The sequence below is a fragment of the Diadema antillarum genome, unplaced genomic scaffold, assembly GCF_040938485.1.
Source record: "Diadema antillarum isolate AM-2024a unplaced genomic scaffold, OU_Dant_1.0 scf00000040, whole genome shotgun sequence".
Lineage (NCBI taxonomy): Eukaryota > Metazoa > Echinodermata > Echinoidea > Diadematoida > Diadematidae > Diadema > Diadema antillarum.
Genome location: NW_027270929.1, coordinates 180,700 through 207,345, shown reverse-complemented (window position 1 = coordinate 207,345; position 26,646 = coordinate 180,700). Strand labels below are relative to the sequence as shown.

The window sequence follows — 26,646 nt, the reverse complement described above, 5'->3', positions numbered from 1 at the left end:
CATTGTACGCTCAAGTGAGCAGAGACGTCACATGGCACCGTTCGAACACTCCGAAAAGACATTCAAATCCGTCCTGTAGGACCGTGAAAAAGACTGGAGGGTACCGCGCGCTAACGTCCCTTGACGCGATCTTCCTGCGACGCCCGAGTCGATGTCTCGCCCATTTGAAGTACATGTACAATGTACTTATATCGTATTTTTGTATCATATTCGGAACGTCATCAACCCTGTAAAGTTGTAAACCCGTCTCATAATGACATTATGATTGTGTGGAAGCCCCATACTCCTCACAAATCGGAATAGACAGCTGATCGACCAATTTGGATCAAAACTGTCTACAGAGATAGATAATATTAACATAAAATACATTAAAATTACTAATAGAATGTGTATTATTGTGTCTTGTATATACTAGTAGACCATTACATATTGAAATGCCTAAACAAAACAAAAAACAAAAAACAAAAACCTGAATGTTGCTAAGGCCACTGTTAAAAAATGAAATAAAATACTATATACACTGTACATGTATTATATACATGTATATTCCTTCTAATGCTGTATTTTCATGAAATTGTGCCCAATCGTGTGTTTAAACATTGTGCGCTAACACATAAGCATAAGCACACATTAACGTTTCTAGGGTCTGTACGTGTCAAAAAAAAAATGTGATTGAAGGCAACCTACGAAAGTGCTGGTTCATTAAATGTTCTTGTTTTGTGCTTGGCTATCCGAGGTATCTGTGTTTTCTTTGGGAAGTAATGGCTTGCATTCTGGGGCTTCTTTACCTTTGAAGAAACCATGGACCTAACATGGACTATTCACGGCAGTCTTTCAATAGGCGTTTTCACATCAGCCCGATGTTTCGAAATAGCGCGCTATTTTCTGACTTGGGAAATTGGAAAATATCTCGAGCTTGGATTTTTATCGGGCTGATGTGAAAACGCCTTTTGATATAATGATCGTCACCGACACATGGTTATGTGCATCTAAATGAGTACATTCATGTGTCTTGACAATAACGATTGTGTAATCATGTGTCGTCACTAACAAAAGAATCGTTTCCCTCATTTCAGTCTCGTTTTGCAGATGTGCCTTTTTCAGACGGAAATGTCTTTGAATGAATACACATGATGAGGAGCGGTAAAACCTGAGATCATGACAAATTTTGTGCCAAAAGATGGTCAATTGCTGATTTGCACATTTTTGCACACGCATAAGACCTTGCCTAATGGCAAGATATACCTGTTCTCTACCATTATCATCCCTTTTTGCTCTGGAATAAGCTGCAGAAAATGAAATATTGAGATCACAAATGACAATCATTCTGCCAAAATGTTAACTTTGTTTTAAAAACTGCCTGCTATCCTAAGCGAAATTGTGGCATGATTTCCTAACATACGCCACAACTGCAAATTCACTTTACTTGATTTTTGTGAGTTATTTTCTTCTGCGTATAATTTTATAGTTTTAGATTTCTCGAATCTCCGTCTTGTTCTTCTCCCGGCTTGCTGGCGGTGACGATCATGGGATCAAAGCAGTGAAGTATGATAAAAATTTCTTTGTGGGGCTTTTGAGATGTACAGGTGCATGAATTAATCAACGATACGATGAATGTCCTTGTTTATTAGGTCCATGAAGTAACACATCAATCTTGGCAACAATCTTGAGCAGTACGTCGATCTGCTCCCTGCACTCTCTTTTACAGCTTCACTTATATTCTCTTCATCGGTTGTTGTTTTCCTCGTACAAAATGGTTCTTGAACCTGTGTGTCTGAAGATACTAGACTTTTGTTTCCTTCATCTCTCTCGTTATTTCCAGCCGAGTAATCTTCTTCGCATCTTTCTGTGCCATTATCTTCGTCAGACATACTCGAGGGGCAGGCATCATTGTCTGCGTTTCCATTTTCCTCGCAACATACAGAATGCGCCACCAATTTGACCATACTGGCATCATTTCCCATCTCAGTTTGTTCAGCACCTGTCGATATTTCGACATTCGCATTTGGTATCCCATCTATCTGGGAATTATTTCCATTCATATCATCTTCTCTTGTGGCATTAGTTTTCTCTTCCAAGTACTTTCCACTCCCAACTAAAGCTTCATTCATAACTCTCACAGTTTCAGGTATCCCTTCAGGTTTGTCTGCCTCATCGGCGATGCCATTTATCGTACCAAACTCTCTCACGGACCCGTTTTTACCACCGTCATGACCGTTCATGGCATTTGGTTCAGTTACTCTCTGTGCATCGCACTCCCCTTCCGTGTCATTGTCTACCTCTTCCCCAGGTATTACCCCTGTGCGGATTCCATCATCGCTACGTTCATCTTCCTCTTCATCATCCATTCCGTCCTCTGTGTTCTTGTCATCCGCTGCATCATCGCTCGCAGGATGCTGTTCGTCACAAACCCCTCCGCCGGCGGGTTTGCTGGGTTCCCCTGTCTCGGTCGATTGATCCGCGTCAGCCTCGGTTGGATGTTCGGAACTTCTATTCTGAGTCCTCTCTTCTACCTTGGTTTTACCTAGGTATGATAATAAAACATAATGTATGATGAATGCGGGGAATTTATGGATTTCTGTTTTTTAATGAAAAAGTCTCATGGGAGTGAAATCGGGTCATTAAATTTGCATACTGTATGAAATTGGCAGTGGTGATTTGTAATATGCATGACAAATAAAAAAAAGATCGTAAAATAGGCTAGAAATCTAGGATCCAAACCGAAGGACATACTCTATACAGTGCTTTTTTAAGATGGCATTGTGCTCGTACACTGCTGAAGAGGCGGGTGTTTGCAACTACACAACCATGCTCAAGCGATCTCTCCGTTTAGCCTGTTAACCATGGCAAATTCTATGTGCAGAATGTCGGTGGCACATAATGTAATACATAGAATGAGTGGTCATTACTGGGATAATTAACATATATGAGCAGATGTACACTGATTAGATTCGTTTGTACCCTCAAGTGCACTCGTCATTTGACACGCGGAAAACCCGTTTCCTCACACGTAACGTTGTAGTGTATGAGTGTGTGATAACACCACTTGGCAGTTTTGTGCAAATTCATACGACTGTAATTTTCAGCGCGAATGTGGGAATTTAAGATACATCTATGCGATTCGAGTAGTCACCTTTTGCTTTCGATGCATTTTTTGCAGACGCCATGACCTTGCGAATCACGTCTATCGCTTCCGACCCTGTCATGTCATGTGACCGATACCATCTCCACAGCATCTTCACATTGGCGTCCTTTCTGACAAGTGGATGACTGTACTGTATGTGTCGAAGTGTAATCTCGGGAAGGCCCAACTGCTTGCCGATGTCCCAGAAAGATTGTGGGTCGATTTGCCGAGCCAGATTAACCAGCACATCGTGACCGATATCACCGCTGATAAAAGAAACCAAATTGATCCTGATTTTATTTTTTCCCTTGGCGCTTGCCAAAACGCAGTCGTCAAAAATTAGGCATAAATTATCCTGTCCTGTAAAGCATCTAATAGTTCTTACCCGACCTCCATCCCCCTCCCCGTATCTGTACCTCTTGTATCAAAATAATGCAGTGCACTTCCATCATTACAAACAGTTTACAATTTTGTAATAATGTAGAAATTTTAAAAAGCAAAATAAAATATTTTTGTTTTTAACGTTTTGGCTTGTTCTGGAGATAGAAAGGCCCGAATTCACGAAGGTGGTACTATTGAAACCATGGTTTAAACTTATATGGAAAGTTTGTACGGAGCGTCAAATGTCGCATGGCCTACTTCGTTATGAATTATCATTTCGTTACGAAATAGGCCATGCGACACTTGGCACTCCATACAAATTGTCCATGGTTTAAACCATGGTTTCAATTGTACCACCTTTGTAAATTCGGGTCAATGTATTTATAAATCTAGGTAGGCACTATATACTTTATATTACAGTTTGTATTTGTATCATGCAGACACGAGTGTCCTATTGCAACGCAGTACATTTTATGTGCATATTTAGTGCGCTATAGAAATGTATTATTATCATTATGCCATTACAGAGTCAAACATGCAGTATTTGGCAGAGGTGATAAAAATAAATTTGATATATACTCACTGAATAGGGTCAACATTGACACCTCCAACAGCAATTTGTGTTCATAGAGGGAAAAGAGAAATGTGGAATATCGATTGGAGCAGAAACTCGTCAAAAATGTTTTGCTGCTTGAATACAACATTATGAAAGAAATTAACTTTAAACACTTGTACTCATAAATTATGTCAAAGATTGTCATCCTTTCTTCGCCTTTGGTGATCAATATGAGTGGGTGTATGTAAAAAGTACCTTATAATGTCATTAATATAACATAAACATTTGCTGTACAATATAACATAAAACAACACGCTGGCTTATGACATTCATTTTAATTATAATGTTACCTACATACGCCTGTACGAGCAACACACATTTACGACAACACTGGGAATTCTTCGGATGATTTATCTGTCATTAATTGTTAATGTATAGCAACAATGTGTAATAATCCTCGACAACCAAGCCGTGTGTTATCGATGCAGAGTTTGGGACGGAACGTCTCCCGTTCCTCGTTAAATGTATTTGCATATTTTACTTTATCTTCTTTGCTGACTTTCGCCATCTCGCTTTGATCATTTTAAATAAACTTACAACCATGAAGAAAAAAAAAAATACCGGTAAACCGTAATGCATTACCTTCTATACTTATTTCGGCCTTCTCCTTAAGTGAGTTGATGACTTTGACAAGAGTCTTGTACGGATTCGGGCCATTGTATTCTCTCGTCCACCTCAAGAGAACGTCGAGGTTGGCTTCTTCCCGATTTCTGAGTCTCCGGTACTCTATGCTGTCTAGCTGAGGGATGGTGAGCCCAAGAGCCACACCCACGTCGTAGTAATCATCTATGTCTATTTCCGCGGCCAGTTCGACGATTTTGACGTAATCTGGCGCATCTTCACAGACGCTTTCGCAAGGTTCTCTGAAGCGTAAAAGCATAACAGTTGCGCGCTACATGATGACTTGGAAGAGTTGGGTTTCATAAAGACGCAAGTAAAGCCGTTTATAGCATTGATTTTGTCAAGTTATGGGATTTATTGGTCACAATAAGTATTGCGAAAAGGAGAAGACCAAAGCAAACGAATAAAACACGCATGACATGTCGGATGTGACTGTATTGTGTGAAAAGAACAATCACAGGTTTTACTTTTTGCGAATGTGAAACAATTTACATGTTGACCAACTAATAAATGAAATTGTACTTCCATCCAGAGTGTGTTTACCTGCAATCTAAAATGACACACTTGCACTATGGAAATGTGACCCAAGAAACGACCAAAGAAGTAGTAGCAATAGCCTACATTGCAAGATTGAAATTCGTGTAAAATGTAGGAATCAGAAGATACGCTTAAACAGTAATGTCTTATATATGCACCAGAAGACAATGTTCATTTCATGACTATGTAACAGGGCTTTGGTAATCATACAACTGCTTGATTATGCTCAATAAATACTTGACAATATTTCGGGCAGAAATACTCACTCTTTGAACTGCGTGCCTTCAGTAGTGATAGCCATGGGATGAAAAGATCAAACAAACAAACGAAAACAAAATATAAATATGTGACAGCTGATCGGTCTTTAAAAAAATGAAAATCAACGCAAAGTGTAAACTGCAAACTTTAGTAGGCTACAGGTTAAAAAAATCCAGTGGACTTATTATCTAATAAAAAACACTCGTCTTTATTTTTATTGGTCTTTGTTGTAATCAAATCCAAATTGGAGACGATTTGCATGGGAAACGGTATTACGAAACCAATGGTTGGCTGGACAACATCTACAGATTTCTTTGTTTGGAGGGGATGTTGGTCACATTTTGGTAGAGGTTTCTCGGAGAAAAAGACTGACCTTTATAGCAGACGAGGAATGCAATCTCGTGTGAACTGCAGTTTCCCTGGCTAATCTTAAGGACGATCAGTTCAGAGTCCCGTTGTGACGGAATGACGTTTATCGTTTCCATGTGTGTTTTGCTTTCACAAAGAACGTGCGGTTCATGTGTCTGAAGAAAAATACAGTTAGTGTAGTGATAGCAATGTAATATGCGTCTTTGCTCTTAGAGCAGCAAGCGTACACGAAGTTATGCTCACTACAACATAAGTTTACGATATTTACAGTCATCTATTTACAGACCATCAATACAGACTATACAGAACACATGCAGACCATTCCCTTTGCTCATTGATGATCATAAGATATATTCAGACAACCAGATTTGATAAGCAACGGTGTAATTGAAATTTTACATTCAATTGTAAATGAAAATATTTGTATTGTATTAACAATTGCGGCAATTAGAGGTTCACTGGATAATGACATGCTGTTATAGTGGGGAGATGTCAAAAAACTGCCATTCTTGACATTGCGAAGCAATTTGATTGATCTGTCACAACAAAATGACGTCACGTCCGCTTCTCTCCTCACTCACTACTGAGACGAATGCCGTGTAATAAAAAACAGAACTTTCGCTTTCTAGTCCCTTTTCTTATTTATTCCTTTTACTTCTGACGCGAGATTATGGTACTGTACTTTACACAAAACACATCCCACATTATATACCCACCGTTATGACCTTCTCGTTTTGATCTCCTTGTTTGCAAGATATGACCACATTTTCTGCATTCAGCTCCACTCCAAGTTTGAGGGGGCCGTGGGCTGCTCTGAAATGGTTAGCCGTCTCTTTTTCCTGCAAAGTAAAAAATACAATAGTTAGTAAATAACTAACTAACTAACTAAATAAATAAATAAATAAATAAATGAGTAGTGGATAAGCCAGGTTACATACAAAAATGCAAACTAGAGGAGTTAATATATCTAGAGCCCAATGCCCACTGTTCGGCGACCTTGTGCGACAATTGGATGTCCACTGTCCACACTAAGCGACCTTACCATCTCAGGGTTCCCGGGAGATCGGATAAGATCGCTCTAGATCGCTGGGCGCAAATCTCGCAGGGGGCATTGGGCTCTACTTTCATGTAACAAGCTGCAGTTCTAATCCTGGAATCGCAAATAGGCTACACCGTTACGACTGAAAGTTTAGCTATATAACAGAAAACAATGACTGCTGTGGTATTCACGTCATAACTTGATTAAATAGTCATGTGGGCATGTCACAGTCATGTCTCTCAAAGCAGATAGTCTTTACAAATTCTCAACTGTAGACTTTTATCTGTCAAATCTTCCAAGAGGAGGGCTGTTATTTTGCAAGCATTTACGCAACGGACAAAGATGTAAATCCTTCATGAATTAAATATATGTAGACTACTCCGGTTTTTGCATGAATGCAAACGCGACATGAGCGAACAGCTTTCTACAACCACACTAAAACTTATGTACGGAGGACTTTGTAGCCAGTTCATTTGGTTGCGTGTGGTTACCTCTGCTCTCGATCTCTCGGTATTGTCGTGGAAATGGAGCCGTATTGTGTATTTCTTGTCACGTTCAAGGCTTTCCGGTTGCGGTATGTACGGCGTGCATACGAGCTGTTTCCGCGCCACGTCTTTCTTCAACCGTATAAGGATCCACCAGTCGGCACAGCAGTCGACAAATAGTTCAAAGTGGTGTTCATCAACCTTGCAGTAGGGCCGGGTCGAGGAATCGGTGGCCTCCCTGGATTGTATTGACCCATCTGGCGGCAACAAAGGCGTTACGTTTTTCGTGAATAGGTCGTAGAAGAAAATAGCAAATGAGGTCCAAACACAGAAAAAACTCCAACTACTTGCAAACAAATTTCCCACGAAACACTTTCAATTCTCATTGTGTACCCACTTATCTACAGCGAAATCATTTGGGATTACAGGAGCTCCAGTTTTGAAGATGACATAAGACGTTTCCATCTTTTCTGTGTAACACGAGATAAAATTTCGTGGGTGGCAATAAATCTACTAATTTATGTGTTGAACCTGATGTTACAAGTGGCTCGACACTGTCATGAAAGATTTAAAGGTCCATCACAAATGCGTCTATATCACAATATTGGTATGTTTATTTCTCCCCTTACACACACGTACTCTGAACCTGTGTAATCACAAGTGCAATCTGGTGGAGTAGGCCTACGTAGCTGGTAGGAAAAAGGGGGAAAGACGAAAAAGAAAACTTTGCAAAATTCAGTCTGTAACTGCTTAATTAAGTGAAAAAGTTTTTTTCGATCTATGCATTAACCCGTTCCATACTGAATTCAGAAGACACACGTAACCGAGTTCCCGTACCGTTAACTATAAAGGATTTTTAGATGTGCAGACAACTAATGCGAGACTAGGATTTAATATAAATCTCTAAAACAATGTTAAAAGTATAAGGTTCCCGTAATTTTAGCCCCGCGATAATGGTCATTGCCACATTAAGCAGTTTGTGTGTGAATGTGTATGGTATTAAAAATGGCCTGTGAGTGTTTACGAAAATAGAATGTGGAATCTTGATCGCACAAGTCCGTCATCGGAGAGTAGGTGTACTTCGCGAAGTGTCGCAGGTTGCCAGATTTGAAAATTGCTTCAATCATCGGTATATCACTGTTTATACATGAATCAAAAGATGAGAGCGTGATGAGAGAGGATATATCACTGCTTACCCTTGGGATTGCGAGAAACGATTATTGGCCTGACGTCTTCCGGTCTGACTATTTCGGCCGAGTGAGGAAACCGAATCTTCACTGGGTGATTGAAGTGGACCGTCGAGGTGGAGTACAGACGAATGACGCCGTAGCAAGCCAAGGGTTCCTTGGGTTTGTATTCAGCTGGTGGGGAAGATGGCGGCTCAACACTCAGTGAGACGGACGCGTCCTCCTCTTCGACTGCCCCGGCGGGGATGATGGCAGTCATGTCGTGGTCTTCCAGGAATAGTGTTCCCCCGTCACGCCCTATCGTACTCTCCAGGCTTCTACGTAACGTCTTAGGGACTGACAAAATTCAATGAAGATGATGTCAGAATTGACCCAACCCAAATATCACGTTCATGTCATGTGCACATTAAAGGACATCTACTTCAGGTACAAGAAAGAGCACGTGCGCATTGAGTTTTCTATCAATTTTAATGTCGCCTTCCTAAATAGACATTTCGGAATCCGTTTCTCATGCATGTACTAAAAGTATTGTAGGACAGGCAGGCTTAGATTTAGTCTAGCATATCAACGAATCCTATTCAGAGAGCTTGTGATGACTTTCATCGCACTTGTGTAGGATCAAAATAATGTACTGAGTGACATCCCTTATCAACGCTCGCGATTAGGATAAAACCGCCCTATACAATACAAAGAGAGGAATGTTTCTCACAAGTCATGACGAAGTGACGACAGATTATTTCGTTTCTTGTTTCTCATACCTCTGAAAGGTTCCAGCAGGGAGGTGGCTTCCCACCTCCCTGGTTCCAGGCAATCCTCTTTTTCACATTTTCCTTGCTCCAAAAATCTGTAAATAAAGACGGCACACACAAAATCACTCGAATATAGGTAAACAGAAACGCATATATAATACATTAAGCAAAAAAAAAAAAAAGAGAGAAAGTAAACACTTTTGTAGTCATAATTTTATTTTCATAGACACACCTAGATGGTTTTGATAAAAACCATAGTACAGTGTATTATAAACCATATTCAAGGTATTAAATGTATAATTTGCTATCAACCTAGTAGGTTAATACAAAGGGAACATTTACGCAGGATTAAAACATATCTGTTTTTATACTCCTAGGCAAATAAGTAAAAATTGCAAACATTGTCATTTGTCATTCATTTGAAAATGTCCTCCACAAAAATAATGATTATACATGACTAATTTAAGACAATGAGAGACATGACAGAAATAGCCAAAATAAGTTTTAGCCACGTATCTCCTTACAGCCTCGACAAAAACAAAGTGGGACTCTAAAGGGACATAAAACTGCGAACTCAAACTTCAAATGTCACTGGGGATAAAGCCACTAAGGTGATTAAATGGACAAAATTTCATTAATTTTCATTCTTTTAATTTAAGAACTTAAGAATTCATTACACAAATTAAAGGACCAAATATAGTTTTAAATTTCCTAATTTTAGATAATTCAAATGTCTACTATCTTTCTTAATATTACTTCTTTTCTAAGGTCACTTGAATTTGGATTTTACAGAAAAGATTCTTCATTTTCCTCCATCATTTCAGTCGCCATATAGGCGTTCATAATCTTTGGGCTAAATAAATACTAGAGACAAATTATAGAGATCTGACTTAGGTTTATTTTTGCAAATTGATCCATGATCCTTCAGTGTTAGAATTGATTTTTGTTCTCATTGTTGTAATGTAATGGACATTTGTGGAGGGCAGTAACTACGGGGGGGGGGGGGGGGGGGGCACGTGCCCCCCGCCCCCAATCCGCTGGTTTAAACAAAAATACCAAAATGGTAATTCAAGGGTTAGTAAACTGCTTTTGAACTCGACATGAAAGGGTGATCATGAAATAAGACATTTCTTCTAAGATTTCTTTTAACAATAATAAAAGGGGTATAATATAGTGTGAACCATTGTTCAAAGAGCCCGGAGCCGACAAAAGATTGTGATTCAGCGTGATTCCTGGTTGGCATTCTGAATATAAGCAGGATGTGCGCAGTGTACTCAGAACATCAGAACGGCAAAAAGAGTCGCTGCAATGTTGCGCAGTGTGATTTAATGTACACCTTTGTACCTTACGTTTCGTTATATCAAAGCTAGCTCATTGATTTTGCAGTGTTGCTTTACATACTAGTCTATATCAAAATGCCTTGCATTGCCAATAATAAGACTTGACCTGGGCTATTTCCTAATTTTTTCATGTATATAAAACACACACACACACACACACCAACACAAACAATTAGGGGATGATCTAAAGTGCAGATTTTGGACATCCTTACCCCGCTTGGTGACTTCGCGCCCCCTCGCTGGTCATACCTCCCCCAATCATTTAACATAAACCGACACCCTTGACTACCAGTGGCGGATCGAGGGGGGGGGGGGCGCACCGGGCGCCCCCCCCCCCCTTTAATTTCCAAAGCGAAAAAATATCGCTACAAACGGCAGTTTTTGGACTGTAAAATGAATGTCAATATTTTCAAGCTCGCTCGCATTTAATCGTTATGCCATTCTGCTGATGTTACTGCCGGTACTGCCAGCCGTTGCGCCCGGTGTGGCACCCCCCCCCCCCCCCCTTAATTTTCAAAGCGAAAAAAATATAGCTTACAAACGGCAGTTTGGGGACTGTAAAATGTCAAAATTTTCAAGCTCGCTCGCTTCGCTTGCTCGCATTTAATCGTTATGCCATTCTCCTGATGTTACTGGCTGCCAGTAATTGGCAGTTGCGCCCGGTGCGCCCCCACCTTAAATTCCAAAGCGAAAAATGTAGCAACAAACGGCAGTTTTTGGACTGTAAAATGTCATAATTTTCAAGCTCGCTCGCTCCGCTCGCTCGCATTTAATTGTTATGTAATTCTCTTGATGTTGCTGCCAGTAATTTGTCGTTTCACACCGTCATTCGATAATCCATGTAAGGAAAAATTACAATGTTGCTCAATGACTGCGCTGTGGAATGTATCACATTCCGTTATGTATTGTAGTCCCATTAAGTTTGCAGACTGACAGCGCACGCACACACGCGCACACACACATACACACGCACTCACGCACAAGCATGGACATCCTCAAAATAACTTTTCCACGAGGTGCCCTCCCCCCCCCCCCCCCCATGTCTTGACCCACGGTACGCCACTGGTGGAGGGAAAAGGTAAAACAAATGCGTTTACTCGTGCGTTAATGTTCCCTTTTTATTGAGCTACCAGGTTTATACCCAATTATATAACCTCTAACCCTATCTTAACGGGGGGGGGGGGGGTAAATTGACCCCCCCCCCGCCCCACGACATTTTGCGCCACGATTCCGCAACTCGCAAAGATTTTGCCGCGCCACTTCATGACTTTTTTCATTAAGTTCTCCCGCATATTTTGAGACCAAATTTGCGACGTCTGGGTACACCGTTTTGAAATTACGTAATGTTTTGCATATAATTCATGCATGTCAACCCGAAAACATCTTAAATTCGTGATATTGTGTGCAAATCCAATGCAAATTGTTTTTTGTTAAATTGATATAAATTAGATTATTTCAACTTTTAATCATTGAAATTTATCAATTGTAACGTAGATTACCTTGAAAAAGTACATGCAACGAATTTCGGCCAAAAAAAAAAGACGACAGAAGGTCGAAAAACAATAAAACACATAAGAAATTAACAAAACAATAAAAATAATATCCACCACGTATTAGCATTTTTGAGTATAGATGTGATATCAATTACAAAACAGGCAAATCAATAAAGTAAACGAACGCCTTGTTCATATAACATCTTAAAAATTGGAGGTTGCATCAAAATGTAATAATTATCTGATTATTAAGAGGAAGACCCTCTGATAATGTGGATGAAAGCTGATGCTAATACTAAAGGCACGCTTACGAGTACGGTACGGGCAACGGGCCGGGGTTTTGCCATGGTACACCAAAAGGAACCATGTTTGGTTCTGTTATAATATCACTTCCCCGCTAATAATTTCGTAACAAAATTAATCTTCTACGGGTGATTTTGTTGCTCGTGATTTGGACATAAGAATAACATTTTAGGTGGTTTTGTACCGAATTACTGATTGGTTTTAAAAGAACCAAGCATGGTCCCTTTTGGAACCAGAGCAAAAACCCGGACCGTTACCCGTACAGTGCTAGGTGTAAACGCGCCCTTACTTCGACATTATCATCTGCCGGATGACTTCGTCTCCCGCATACTGGCAAGGAATGTTCCCTAGCTTGTCCTTCTCTAGGATATTCGCTCCGTTGCTGCGTTTATGGCTGAGGAGTAGGTGGACGAGCGTCGCCCCCGGATGGATTTCTTCTTTGCCGTGCTCTTTCTTCAATTTTTCTGATACCTGAATTTTGAAAAATCGAATGACGGTTTCAGCAAAAATAATGTCGGAGGGTGATTCCAACATTCTATAGACGAATGGTACAGGTGTATATACAATATTGAGGTCATCATGTTTGTTCTCATATTTGGTCAATACAACAATTAGAGTATAGTTCAGTTTTATCAACAATTAACCCTTGTTAATTATCGTAGTTTATGTTGAGATAAAAATGTAGTCTTTTTTTGTGTCAACAATGAAGGAAACCTGCCAAAGTGACGTCATTATCAATGTGGCCAAGTCAGTTTAATCTGAAGTCGTCAGATATCCCTTCAAGCTGAATTCCATTCCGTGCTCAAATCACCTCATTTTTTTTCTTTTCAAATGATAAAATTCATTCAATATTTCTCGAAACATGACTCTATGCATGATTTGACACAAATTTTTACTTTACAAAAGAAAAAACGTTTACATTTATGCCTGTAATGGTCTTCATGCACGTTGAATTACCATTCCTTCAATCATCCGCTTCACTGAAGAATTTTCCTTGCAAGTTTGTTCGTTGTTTATTTTTGTTATAGTTTTGTCTATGTCACCCGAACGACGATACCTTCTTTGTCTCTTCCGTGGCCTCCACGCCATTTTCCGGCCAGCTGCAAAGCTTGACCGCTGAATGAAGACAGCAGCTACCGTCATGTGACTTGACGTTCACATCTGCTTCATACTCCAGAAGAAGCTCCACGACCGACGTACACCCCTTCTTCACGGCGAGATGGAGAGGCGTATGCCCATCTTCATCGGGATGATTCACGAGAGTAGCAGTCTGTAGAGCACACACTCACACACACACACACACACACACACACACACACACATACACACAAACCCACAAAACACATACGTTATCATGAATTGATAGAAATTCGTGTAGTATATACAAGTACATGCTCCAGTATTTGAGGATAATCTAATACGTTGTAGTATGGTTTTATACAGCATGTGAATTTATTTGATTCAAAATTATGCACTATTCAGACATTCGCCTTCATCTTGCAGGCTTGTTATTTGTTTTATGAATTTTTAGACAAGCAAAACGTGTCCCTCCAGCTCCTTTACCTAAATGCAAGACTAAACTATATATATATACATGTATATATTATATATATATATATATATATATACATTTTAAATATATATATATATATATATATATATATATATATATATATTCTAGGCCTGTACTACATATAGAAAAATATATAAATATATATATATATATATATATATATATATATATATATATTGTATAAAGCAAATTACAATTGAGTTTATCCTACGATTTAGTTGGTATAAATTCTTTTTTGAAAATTCGGGCACACCTGGTTTTATTAACTTTAGAATGCATGATTGCGTGATATTTTTGAGCTGCGAAGTTAAAGGTAAGACCAGGACAGATGTACATTGATGCCCATAACATTGTTAACAAGAATTGAGGTAGGAAATTCGGATGATATACACGATGAATTGCATCATGTAACCATGTATATCACATGTATAATCATATCAGAAAGAAAGATGGAAGACTATTAATGTTCCCTTCCCGAACTAACCTCGATTTTGCTGATGCTGGCTGTGCATTTCAGAAGCAATCTTACGACTGCGTGATAGTTGCTCTGCGCAGCCATGTGTAAGGGAGTCTTTCCATCCTTTGCAGGGGCTGTAATATCAGCTCCCTGGCTTACGAGGTACTCGACAACCTGCACGTGACCTTTAGCAGAAGCGTGGTGGAGCGCCTGTTGGCCAGTGTTGTCTTTTTCATCGAATTTAGCTTTCTTTTTTGAGATCAAATACTTCAACACTGCAAGACAGCCAACGCGTGAGGCCTCCACAATGCCGTACGATCTGTGCTGTAAGAGATACTGCACGACTTCGGGATGATCGCAATCAGATGCATGATACAAAGGAATCCATCCTTTGTCATCAGGTGCATCTACCAGAGACTCGTCTTTCTCAACAAAGAACTTGACAGCTCGGATATTGCCGATACGCGAGGCAAGATGGATTGGTTCTAAGCCGGCAATTTTCTCCTCTCTAAATTCCGCCTCCTTCATTAGAAGGTATTCCACGACTTCAAGATGAGCATGCTCACTTGCATAGCATAGAGGCGCCTTGCCCTTTTTGTCTCGTTTCGTGAAGGTGCTCCCTTTATGAATCAGGTGAGTCACTATTTCTAGATTCCCGTTCTGTGCTGCAAGGTGGATAGGCGTCATGCCGTTGCCTCTGACAGCGTTCACGTGAGCACCCGCATTGGTGAGGCGTCGTACGATAGGGAAGTGACCGTATTTCGACGCATAATGCAGTGGTCTGTCACCGCTCCCTGTGGGCTCACTCACCCCACTCCCCGCTTCGACGAGGAGCTTCACAATTTCCAGGTGTCCGTGCTTCGACGCGCAGTGAATGGCTCTGTATTTCTTGTTATTTTGCTGGTTGACATTACACCCGACTGACAGAAGATATTTCACGATGGTTGTACTTCCGTGACGTGAAGCAAGCAGTAATGGCGTTGTTCCCTTGTCGTCACGCTCACTATCTTCGCTGCCTCGGTTGATAAGACATTTGAAGACATCCAGTTGGTCGCGTTCAGCAGCATAATGGATTGGCTTCCTACCTTCACCATCGACTGATTTTATGCCCAACTTGTCATCAAGATTGTTTTCTCTGCACCAATCTAGTAGGCACTCCACGACATGTTGGTGTCCTTTGCCAGCTGCAACATGAATAGCTTTCCTGCCTTCTTTATTACGCTTGTCAAATCTGGAGCCTTTACTCAAAAGATACTGCACCATGTCTAACTTGCCCTCCAGAGCTGCTAGATACACTGGTGTCGCTCCTACGAAGTTCTCGTTATCAATATCATCAGTTATGCGAGCGTCAATGTTCGCACCACAGTCTATGAGAAGTTTCAGCATGCCTTGCTCACAGTAAAGCACAGCGATGTGAAGTGCTGATAACCCGCATCTGGTTCTGATGCTGACATCTACGCCCGACGAATACAGACGCTGAACTTGATCAACGTTCCCGCTGTGTTGGGAATAGAAGGGGAATTCGAGAATGCGCATGACAAATGCATCTTCAGACGCTTGCATTTCTACCTAAAAGAGTTTGGGAACCTTAAAAAAACAATTAAAGTGTCATTATTATTTTGCCATAAAAAGATTCTCCATACCCCGAGGTGTAACGTTGAAGAAATAATTGTTATGAGAAAGATGTGCAGCAGTATTTCCTTGATGAGAATAGTATTTCCTGGAAATTCAGGTCAGGCGTTCGTTTGAAAACTTTAAAAAAAAAGTCGTCGGACGCCTGTTTTGACAGAAATTTGGCGCTCGCAATGATGATTGCGGAATACATTTTAAAAAAAGGAGGGATGCGTTTCGATCGGTAACTGTATTGAGGCTTGAACAAGATCATGTTGGAAGAACAAACAATGTACTCAACGTAAAAATTTTATCATGTTTATAGCCCCTTCTGTCCGCACTGTCTACTCTCACTAATTATTTCGCTTGCAATATGAATGGGTATATGAAAAAGTGGTTTGACATGTTAGGCACACAAAGTTTCTTGCCTAAAACCATTTCATTCTGTCTGGCACGATACCGTGTAAATTGATAATTTCCTGCAAATATCATAGCATATTTCGTAAATATATTTACACTTATTTCGTAAATTACATTTAATATTACATTAAATATAATTACACTGCCTTAACCAAGATCTTGACGATCTGAAATATGTCTGAAAAGACAGAAGGTTTGTATCTAATATGAATTGGAATCGTATTCACATTATTTAGACGTTTTGTAGCTGCCTGTCAAATCGTATTCTTTATGTATCATAATATTATGTCACATTTTATTTTGTACCTGAATGCAAAGTGAATGAAATTTCTTTGTGGAAAAAAAAATGGAACAAAAAACAAACCCAACGGCGAAAAGTGGTTGACTACGATGTACATCAGGCCGATTATCTCAGATTAAATTTTTGGCATACAAAGTCAAACAGTGATTTCTATAAACACAAATTGAGACAGATTCACGGGTATATAGGGCCTAAGGTATAAATACTTGTAGATGATGTAGCGCTCGACCACTAGCTTTTTTCTCTCTGGTGGCCTGTTCGAGCCACTAGAAAGTTTTTGAATTCGAATTGTTGGTAGCCCGGAAAAAAGAATGAAAGTAGGGAATTTAAAGATTCATTTTGAACTTTAGCTGTACGATCGGGGCACCGAAAGAAAAATCTTCTAGCCCGACATCTATTTTAGTTGCCCCACGCCACCAGATATCGCTAAAATCGAACAAATATCATTATCATAATATGTATATATATATGTATATATATATATGTAATATATGTAATTAGATATATATATATATATATATATATATATATATATATATATATATATATACAGTGCTTATAAGCCAAAATAAAAGGTAAATCCAACTATGGAGAGCTATACTATTTCCTACTGTCAGCTATACTAATTGTGAAGAAAGGAGAAATTCTTTCCATTGATACATAATTATGTTGACAAATGTTATGCATGAATGAGCACTTGAACTTCAAGGGCAACAATAACATATTGCCTTTTTCCAAGTTTGGGTGTCATAATTATGACGGGACAATGAACGTCTAGTTACTCTTACTGATACCATGGATGAGATCTGTCAAGGCCAGCTCACACGACTGCAGGTTTGTGTTTCGGATCTGTGTTTAGGGTTTCTTCGAACATTTTATGGTCCATGATCATGAACATGGCCACCTGTTCGTCGTTGTTCCTTCACGATAACACCCATACTTGGAAAAAGTGCAATTTGTAATTGTTGTCATTAAAGTTCTTGCGCTCAGTCATGCGTTACATTTGTCAACATAATTAGGTACTAATAGAAAAGGAAGAGTACCCCTTTCATCGCAATCAACATTCCGCTCTCCATTGCTGACAATTATGAAAATGTAGCCCTGCAAAGTTGGATTACCCTTTTTTTTATACGCAGTATATATATACATATATATATATATACATATATCATATGTTTATATATATATATATATATATATATATATATATATACATACATCATATGTTTGTATATATATATTCAGACAAAACAGCACGTGGAGTGTACAGCCCACCTTTTTATGGCATTGTGAAATCGGGAATATCCTTTGTCGTCCCACTGATTGACGTCATCGTTTATCCTCGGAAAACTTTCCGTTTCGGCCATGATAGTCAGTGAGCTGTGAATCTATTCAAAGAGCAAAAACATTCTGAATGTAAACCGCTCAGATTGCGACAGGGTGCATGTGTCGCATATTAAATGGCAATTATATCTGCAAACCAGAGGCTATAGGAATGAATCTATATATCTATGATTCACCATCCTGTTTTGACAAAATGTTATGTATACTCTGCAGATGATATACAGTCTTTGTTTATGCACACAAGGACGTCAATACCATAGAAACAATATTGGACACTGAATAAAATCATTTGATTCTTGGACGAGTCTTAACAGATTGAAATACGCAAACCCACTATGTCTATAAAAACAAAACATATATATGTATTTTGTTTTACTTATTATGCACTTCCTTGGCGAGACGGCAGGGAAAATGAATTAATATTACTTTTCTAGATTCATAAACCGTGTGTGTGTGTGTGTGAATGCATCTGGGCTAAAAATTGCATTTGATACTGTGATATTACCGGATTTGATACTATAATGCAGTTCGGTATTATATAGGGAATACGCTAAGTCCTACTAAATTCAACTTTTAACATCTTGCAACGAAAGCTCCAAAATGCCCTTATACGTCGATGTAGAGCGATTTGTCAATCAGATGCAATGTAATGTTATTTGTTTACAAGACACACAATATGACACACACACACAAAAACATTGAAACAAAATTTTATAAGCAAATCTTAGTAATCATGACACAAGGGCAGATCTATTTTCTCTCCCTATACAAGAAATAATGTCAAGCATACATCTAACTCCAAGTACATGATGAAATTCCAACGATCTTTAGGTAACTTCGATCTTCGATCTTTAGGTAACAACTTTCAGCTGAGGTTTTCTTAACTTAAAGCTCTAAATGTGCAGTTGTGATGACATAAATCTTTGTAACAAAATTAAAAGTGTGCAAGCCATAATGACGCAGAAAATGCAAAATGTATTGAGTAACCGTTTGTAGGCTTTGGTTCTGTTATTATTGTTGCCATAGCAACAACACATGCAATGCTAATTGACAGATACACTTTGTATATCATATACAATGTATTTAGAGGAGGACACTGTGGTTATCACAGTTTGTGTTTTTAAGTTTTGATTTTATCAGTGTATTAACAAAATGTCTGTAGTACATTATGTCCATATTTTGTAAATTTCATTGTAATGCATCACATGGAAGGACATGAAGTACTCAAGCAACTCTGAGTGGGCAATCCATCAATTTTCTAACATCTTTTTTTTCAGCAAGTCCAAGTGTAATGTCCCCTCAGGCCTCAGATGTTCAAAATTCATCTCCCTTGATTTAGAAATAACTGATATCATATTGTAGCCAAAGAGTAAAATCATATTTCAAGCAAAGAAAATTTAAAATCATGCAAATCTATGAATAAACTTAAATAATTCATCGATAAATTTTGCCTTCATTTGCATATCAAAATAAGACCTTTTGTATGGGACAAGTATGAAATATTCATCTACAATTGCCTGATTTTGTTTTTGACCATACAAGTTCCTGTATGGACATATCCCATCTATGATCTATAGAGAAATTTGCTTTTGGTAAGACCTGGGCCCCATTTTATCAAAAGATAACATCGATTTTAAATGTCACGTCCTTACCACACAGGTTGCCATAGACTTAGAGTTGAAATCAACTTCATAGTCAATTTTAACTCTTCATAAAACAGGGCTAAGATCAGCTAATCAATAATGCAAATTATGCATTGTCCCAGAATAAAATGTCCCATACGTAAGGATTTGAGTACATTTTTAAAGTTTTTTTTTCTCTAAAGATTCAAGACACTGACTAAGCATACTTGGAGAAGTGGTAATGTTCTCATTTTGACTCCTGATCAACAAAGCTATAGGTGTTAAAATCTAATTAGTCTTTAAGTGCCCACAAAATGTCAAAATCGTGCACTAATGTCAAAATTACCACAAATGTCATAACACGTCAAACACACATCTCAAAGGTTTCATTTTTACTGCAAATGTAATAACCCGTCAACCACAAAATGTCAAAACTTATTGCTTGCATTAAAATAATGACAAATAGTGAATCATACTTATATTTGATCAACGTTTGTACGTCCAGGGAGGTGAAAAGTGTTTCTTCCAACCTCCCTGGTCTGTCTGTGGGATGAAACTTGGTGGGTGGATGAAGGCTGATCCCAGAATTACCCGCAAATGCAATAACGCGTCAATCGCAAATGTCAAACCTCATTGATTGCGTTATGATAGTGTATATGTGCATATAGCACACATGTATACATGTGATTGCACCAAATTTTTCTGAGTTCACTCGCATTTTATGCTACTGATTTGATAACTTTTGAGGTAGCTCTTCTTTTGTTTTGCCCAGTTCAAATTGATCAACATTTGTTTGTCTGTTTTCAGATTTCATTTGAATGATATAATAACTATGTCAACGAGTAAAAGTTGTTATTACGGTAGATGAGCACTTCCATTTCTGGCGACTTGGGGTATTTAAGGTTATAGCAAACTTCGGATTGTATATCTAATATCATCCCGGATGTCCCAATACAATGTAAAGCTTTATTGATATCATATTTTACAGGTCTAACCTCTCGGATGAATTTAACTAAAAAAGTTGAATTATTCTAAGGGACAAAATATCGTTTTAAACTGTATGAACAAGCTGGCGACACAGAAATTGCACTTTTGCACACTTTTGGGGAGAATGGCTTTCTAGGGGTCTATCAGCGTATTTCATATAGGGAGTGCGTGTCTGAATTATGCCATTATCGTTTTAACTATGCCATTACATGACGTATTAATGCTCCCCGGTTCCTCTCAAAGGAAATGCACCGGGGTTGCGTATGTCACCGAGAAGTGGAAATTGAAAGACAGAGGGAGGGGACGGGGGGGGGGGGGGGAGGGGGGAGTAGACTTATTAAAACTCATTGTTCAGATACTCGAAAGAGTCAATGTTGAGTATATAACACCAGTGAGTACAGTAAAGTGTAAGGGGAAGGTACTAGACACCAGGAGACCCTGTTCCTTCCAGTAATGTTCCTTGTAGGTTTCCCTATAACTAAAAATGCATACAGATTATTTCAATTCTATATTCACTCGTGTACAGTCACTGTCATCATGCTCAGTGTAGGCCTATAAGATGTGTCATTTTAATTGCTTACCCCGATGCAACATTTTTCTTTCTACCACCGAGAATAACCTTGTAGTCCTATTTTATTTCCATCAACAGCAAACTTTCAAAGAGAATGTCCGACAGTTTAACATTATCTTTCCGCATTTTACGGTATAAGTTGCATGCATACATAATAAGATGCGGTCGAAGCATGGGGCGACAAGACCTCGTATCTACAAAATGTCAAATGTTCAGGAGAGCCAAAAAACATGGGGGCCAAAGCACTGTGGCGAATGGGATAGCCTTTCCTTTGACATGCCGTGGTGGCTTCATTTTTGGAGTAAGATGTTTGACGTACCATTTATCCAAAAAAAGTAATTTTCACCAAAATTGCAGATACAAGGTCTTACGAAATCACTCCAGCGACGAATAGGGCCTACTAGCTGTCTCAAATAAGCCAGATCGTCATTAGCTCATGTGGGCCATTCTTTGAAAAGTGAACCTAATTTCAAAAAAATGAAGTTTGTTCTATGGAATGTTGAGTTGATTAATCACACAGAGCATTGTCTGAAGTTGCATGAATTATATTTTTATTTTGTAAGTAAGGTCATTATTGTGCTCATTTGCATATATTTACTAGACATAGATTATACAGGAAATATTGAGCATTTTTGCCCTTTGTTTGACTGGTGGAAAGGTGTGTCTATCAACTTCCTTTCTGTACTATGTGGTAAAAATATGTTTGTCCCTACGTGATGGAACATATCTAGCCTAAGAATGATAGACATAATGAAATCATACGGAAGTAATTAACATACAAAGTTAATTATCTCTAAATGTCACACACGTGACCGAAAAACAAGAAAAGTTTATGCTAATTAAAAACCTGAGCCATGATCAACTTTCTTTTTCATGTCAAAAGCTAGTTTGATTGTATCTTACGTTTCTCCAAATATAAGCATCCTACAGTATCAGACTTAATTAATAACAAGCAAATTAATTGGTCACACACGTGACCACTGGTCACGTGTGTGACATATGTGTGGTCACGTGTGTGACCACCAATTCATTTGTACACTTTAATACTGCACATCGTCGCCCCTTATAATGACAAGAATGTACCCATATTCAATGGTACACTCTACACAGTTATTTCAAGAATGATACCCTTAAAACAATGGAGTGATTGTGCAGTGTCCAGCTCTTGGTCTCTAGTTTGACACTTTTGATACCAGAATGCACAAAGTTCATTGTAACTTCCTATTCAAGCTGGTGAGGAGTCTGCTGCAGGCGCGCCGGAAGCAGTTTTGGATTGGGGGGGGGGGGGGGGCAAACATTGGAGGGGGCTCAAGATTAGACCATGCGTATGTTACACAATATACACATACACACACACACACACACACACACACACGCACACACACACACACACACATATATATATATATATATATATATATGTAAAGTGGCGTACGGTGGGTCGAAACATGGGGGGACCATAAAGTAATTTTGACGGTCTGTATGCTTGTGCGTGTGTGCGTGAGCAATAATGGGACTACAATACATTACGGAATGTGATACATTCAACAACGCAGTCATTGAGGAACATTGTAAGTTTTCCTTACATGGATTATGGAATGACGGTGTGAAACGATCGACAAATTATATACTGTCAGCAACATAAGGTGAATGGCATAACAATAAAATGCGAGCGAGCGAAGCGAGCGAGCTTGAAAATTTTGATATTCTACAGTTCCAAAACTGGAGTTTTAATTGTAGCTACATATTTCGCTTTGAAATGAATGGGGGCGCATCGGGCGCAACTGCTGGCAATTAGTGATTGGCAGCAACATTAGGAGAGTGGCTTAACGATTCAATGCGAGCGAGCGAAGCGAGCGAGCTTGAAAATTTTGACATTCTACAGTCCAAAAACTGGGGTTTGTATAGCTTTATCTTTCACTTTGGAAATTAATGGGGCGGCGCATCGGGCGCAACTGCTGGCAATTACTGGCAGCAACATTAGGAGAATGGCATAACGATTCAATGCGAGCAAGCAAAGCGAGCGAGCTTGAGAATTTTGACATTTTACAGTCCAAAAACTCCCGCTTGTAGCGATATCTTTCGCTTTGGAAATTAAGGGGGGCATCGGACGCAACTGCTGGCAATTACTGGCAGCAACATTAGGAGAGTGGCATAACGATTCAATGCGAGCGAGCGAAGCGAGCGAGCTTAAAAATTTTGATATTCTAGAGTCCAACAACTGCCGTCGTATGTTTTTCGCTTTAGAAATTAAGGGGGAGGCGCACCGGGCTCAACTGCTGGATGCGAGCGAGCGAAGCGAGCGAGCTTGAAAATTTTGACATTTTACAGTCCAAAAGCTGCCGTTTGTAGCCATATTTTTTCCCTTTTATTCATATATATATATATATACATATTTATTTTATTTTCTTTGTTTATTCATTTATCTTTGTTATCATTATTATTATTTTTAATATTTTTTTTTTGGGGGGGCTTTTTGGGGGGGCAAAAATGCGTTTTGCCCCCCCACTTTTTGGATTGGGGGGGGGGGGGGGCGGCCGCCCCCCCCCCCCCCCTGCCCCCCCACTTCCGGCGCCTATGGTCTGCTGGACAATTGTGTTGCAATTATGTCACTGTCAAACAAAAGATATTCACATTTAATTTCTTGTTACACAGTAAAACCATAACAACTGTTTGTATGTAGTGATTACTTACGTGTATCTCATGAACAGTTGTTTCATCTACAATATCCACATACATGATCTCATATGTTTTGTAGGTGCATTGCATGTATTTTTTTTACTATCTTAATTTTTTAAAGACTAACAGTTATGCCATTGAAAAGAATTAGAATTGTGTATACATGCAAATATGTAAGTAGCATTATCTGGTCATTCTACCCTGAATTAATTTGACATATTCAAACATTGCCAAAGTTAAGTTAAACTGCACAGAATTTTGTAGTCATGTTTGCATGCTGCTCATCTGATGTACTACATGTATGTACTGTAAAGTATTGCGCTACACAAAATGTGTAAAGCAACTAAGCATTGACTTTGATCATCTTTTTAAAGACATACCAGAACTGGGAAGCTGCACTTCATCTAGCCAAATATTTGCAAGCAAATTAATTGCAACAATTAAAGAATTGATGAAGATATCTGAGAACAAGAGCATCATTATTTAAAAATGTTATCTACCACACTGCTAATGATATAGGGAAAAGTACTTGATGCTTGCTTTATGATATCAAGTTACCAATAAAGATTTGATTAGAAATCAAAAAACAGTATCTAAAACATGAAGGATGGATCATTGCAAATTGAATTAGCAAGGCTCAAAATGATTTAGTCAGAACAGTTTGATGTGAGTCTGATTTGAAATGTGATAGAAGAGTGAGGAGAGCATTCACAAAGTTCTTCTTTACAGTACTATTTATAAGGAAGGGAGATTGCTCAAGTTCTAATTTACTTTGATAATCAAACTACACTGTATTGATATCACTCAGAGAAAAGTAGTAATTTGTGTGTAAATACATACATTTATAAGGACAACAATTCTGCTTGCATCTGATTGGCATGAACCATTGTATGATTTTGTGCATGTTTGCATCTAGGGTATTGATTTTTGCATAATATTAGAACATGCACACAATAATTCAATGTAAATCAAATAGATACGTAACGAATGGTTAGGTTTTAAAAGACAGCATAACACATAAAACCAGCCTATAAGTGCATGTTCATTATTGTATCATATACACATTATTTTGATATTTCTGCAGTAAACATTAACTTTGCATGAAACTGCCTGCTTTTTATACCATTTAATGAACTTAGAAAAATAGAAATGTTTTAGGTCCCTTTTTGTTTCTTTATTTCTAAAATTAGCTAAACTAAATTTTCACATCAGATAAAACCATTGATAGCTGAAACTATGAATTATTAGATCTAATTTAGCACAGGTTTTCACCATGCAATGTTCCTGGATTTTCTTGGTCAGTATCATGTCACACACGTGACCATACATCAACACATAAAGTAATACATAAACAAATACCTGTAATAGATTTATACTATTTGTGGCTCATTTCCTATTTGCAAAACTCTAATGCATGTCTGCTAGAATTATAAACATTCTAGCTTAAGAATTCACAGAGTTTGTAAGTTAAGTCTTGATCATGAAAAATCTAATTCCGTGCGAGGTCACACACGTGACCGACCTTATTTGACCTCTGACCCTTAATCAACAAAATGAACAAAACATTTTAAATCGTCACCTGATAGGTTTTGACATGCATATTAAGTCAAATACACACTGACAACTAGTATACCTGTAAGGCCTTTAGAGTTAAATGAGATACTTTTCCCAATTTGCAGTATTTTTGGTCACACACGTGACTAAGAATGGCCCATGTGCACATTGGTACAGATGACCTTGACCTTCTTTGTAGGGCACTTCACTCCACTGGTTCACAATGCCAATTACAAAGAATGAACCTGCGAACCAGAAAGTGGGTAAAATGACTCGTAAAGTTACACTTGGGGAAACATCCATTTCACTGTTTTGTACTGAATCCATTAACAACCTTTCAATTCACATTGCCAATTAAATACCAGGCTTTATCAAATGACACAATCGTTTGCTGTCAGGTGGACGTGCGGGTAACCACGACACTATTTATGAGGACTATAGGCCCTACGCCAAGTGTTTACACCGATAATAATCACTCCATCACAAATGTTCTATCATATACTCAGTGCAACCATCATGTCTATAGTACATTATCACAAAATGATCCTTTCCCCCTGCGGGAAGTGGAACCACGAACTGAGTTGATTTCCTGGATTGATTTCAGCTAGTCGTCTCTTGACGAATGACCTTTTCCAGTTGAATATACATGCAGATGTTCGACGTCAACACAGTAAGCGAATACATAAGTAGCATTCACTACCTGAGTGTGTACGTACCTTCAAATATACCCTTCACCCAGTCCAAGGGCGCTTATCACGAACCATTTCACTTCGCAGCATTCGCTGTACAGCTCCCTGGCAGAATCGTCTTGATCGCAGTCTTCCCTTTGAACAACCACTTAAACATTTTATTCACATTCCCATAAAATAACGTACATTCGTACTTGTACCTGCATGTATTGTTGTTCTGCCATTGAGTGGATATCCTGCGTGAAACGACTCGAGTGTTCGTAGGCACGTATATTACGCAGCAAGGGTTGTTAAGCGCTCTGCTACTGTGCACGCGAACAATGTTAGTATGGCAGG

The 26,646-nt window shown here is 38.8% G+C and overlaps 1 protein-coding gene across 1 annotated transcript; it reads right to left on the bottom strand.

Annotated features, from left to right (window-relative positions):
- Positions 1 to 490: 490 nt before the first annotated feature.
- Positions 491 to 26,590, bottom strand: LOC139711659 (uncharacterized). Its single transcript, XM_071623523.1, has 15 exons — positions 26,338 to 26,590; positions 18,140 to 18,252; positions 14,560 to 16,030; positions 13,560 to 13,772; positions 12,792 to 12,973; positions 9,376 to 9,461; positions 8,627 to 8,953; positions 7,437 to 7,687; positions 6,623 to 6,745; positions 5,911 to 6,061; positions 5,546 to 5,561; positions 4,704 to 4,984; positions 4,089 to 4,110; positions 3,134 to 3,390; positions 491 to 2,524 (listed from the first exon to the last, which is right to left on the bottom strand). The coding sequence occupies exons 2-15, from the start codon at positions 18,229 to 18,231 to the stop codon at positions 1,596 to 1,598; spliced, it is 4,401 nt and encodes a 1,466-aa protein (XP_071479624.1). The 5' UTR covers positions 18,232 to 18,252; positions 26,338 to 26,590; the 3' UTR covers positions 491 to 1,595.
- Positions 26,591 to 26,646: the final 56 nt, after the last annotated feature.

Bases quoted from the DNA above. Each gene is read 5' to 3' on its own strand.
- LOC139711659 (XM_071623523.1), bottom strand. From the start codon at position 18,231: ATGGCCGAAACGGAAAGTTTTCCGAGGATAAACGATGACGTCAATCAG. The intron at 16,031-18,139 runs GTGGGCTGTACA...TTCCCAACACAG, and splicing joins TTTCACAATGCCATAAAAAG to CGGGAACGTTGATCAAGTTC. The intron at 4,111-4,703 runs GTAATGCATTAC...TTGCTGTTGGAG, and splicing joins GGCCGAAATAAGTATAGAAG to GTGTCAATGTTGACCCTATT.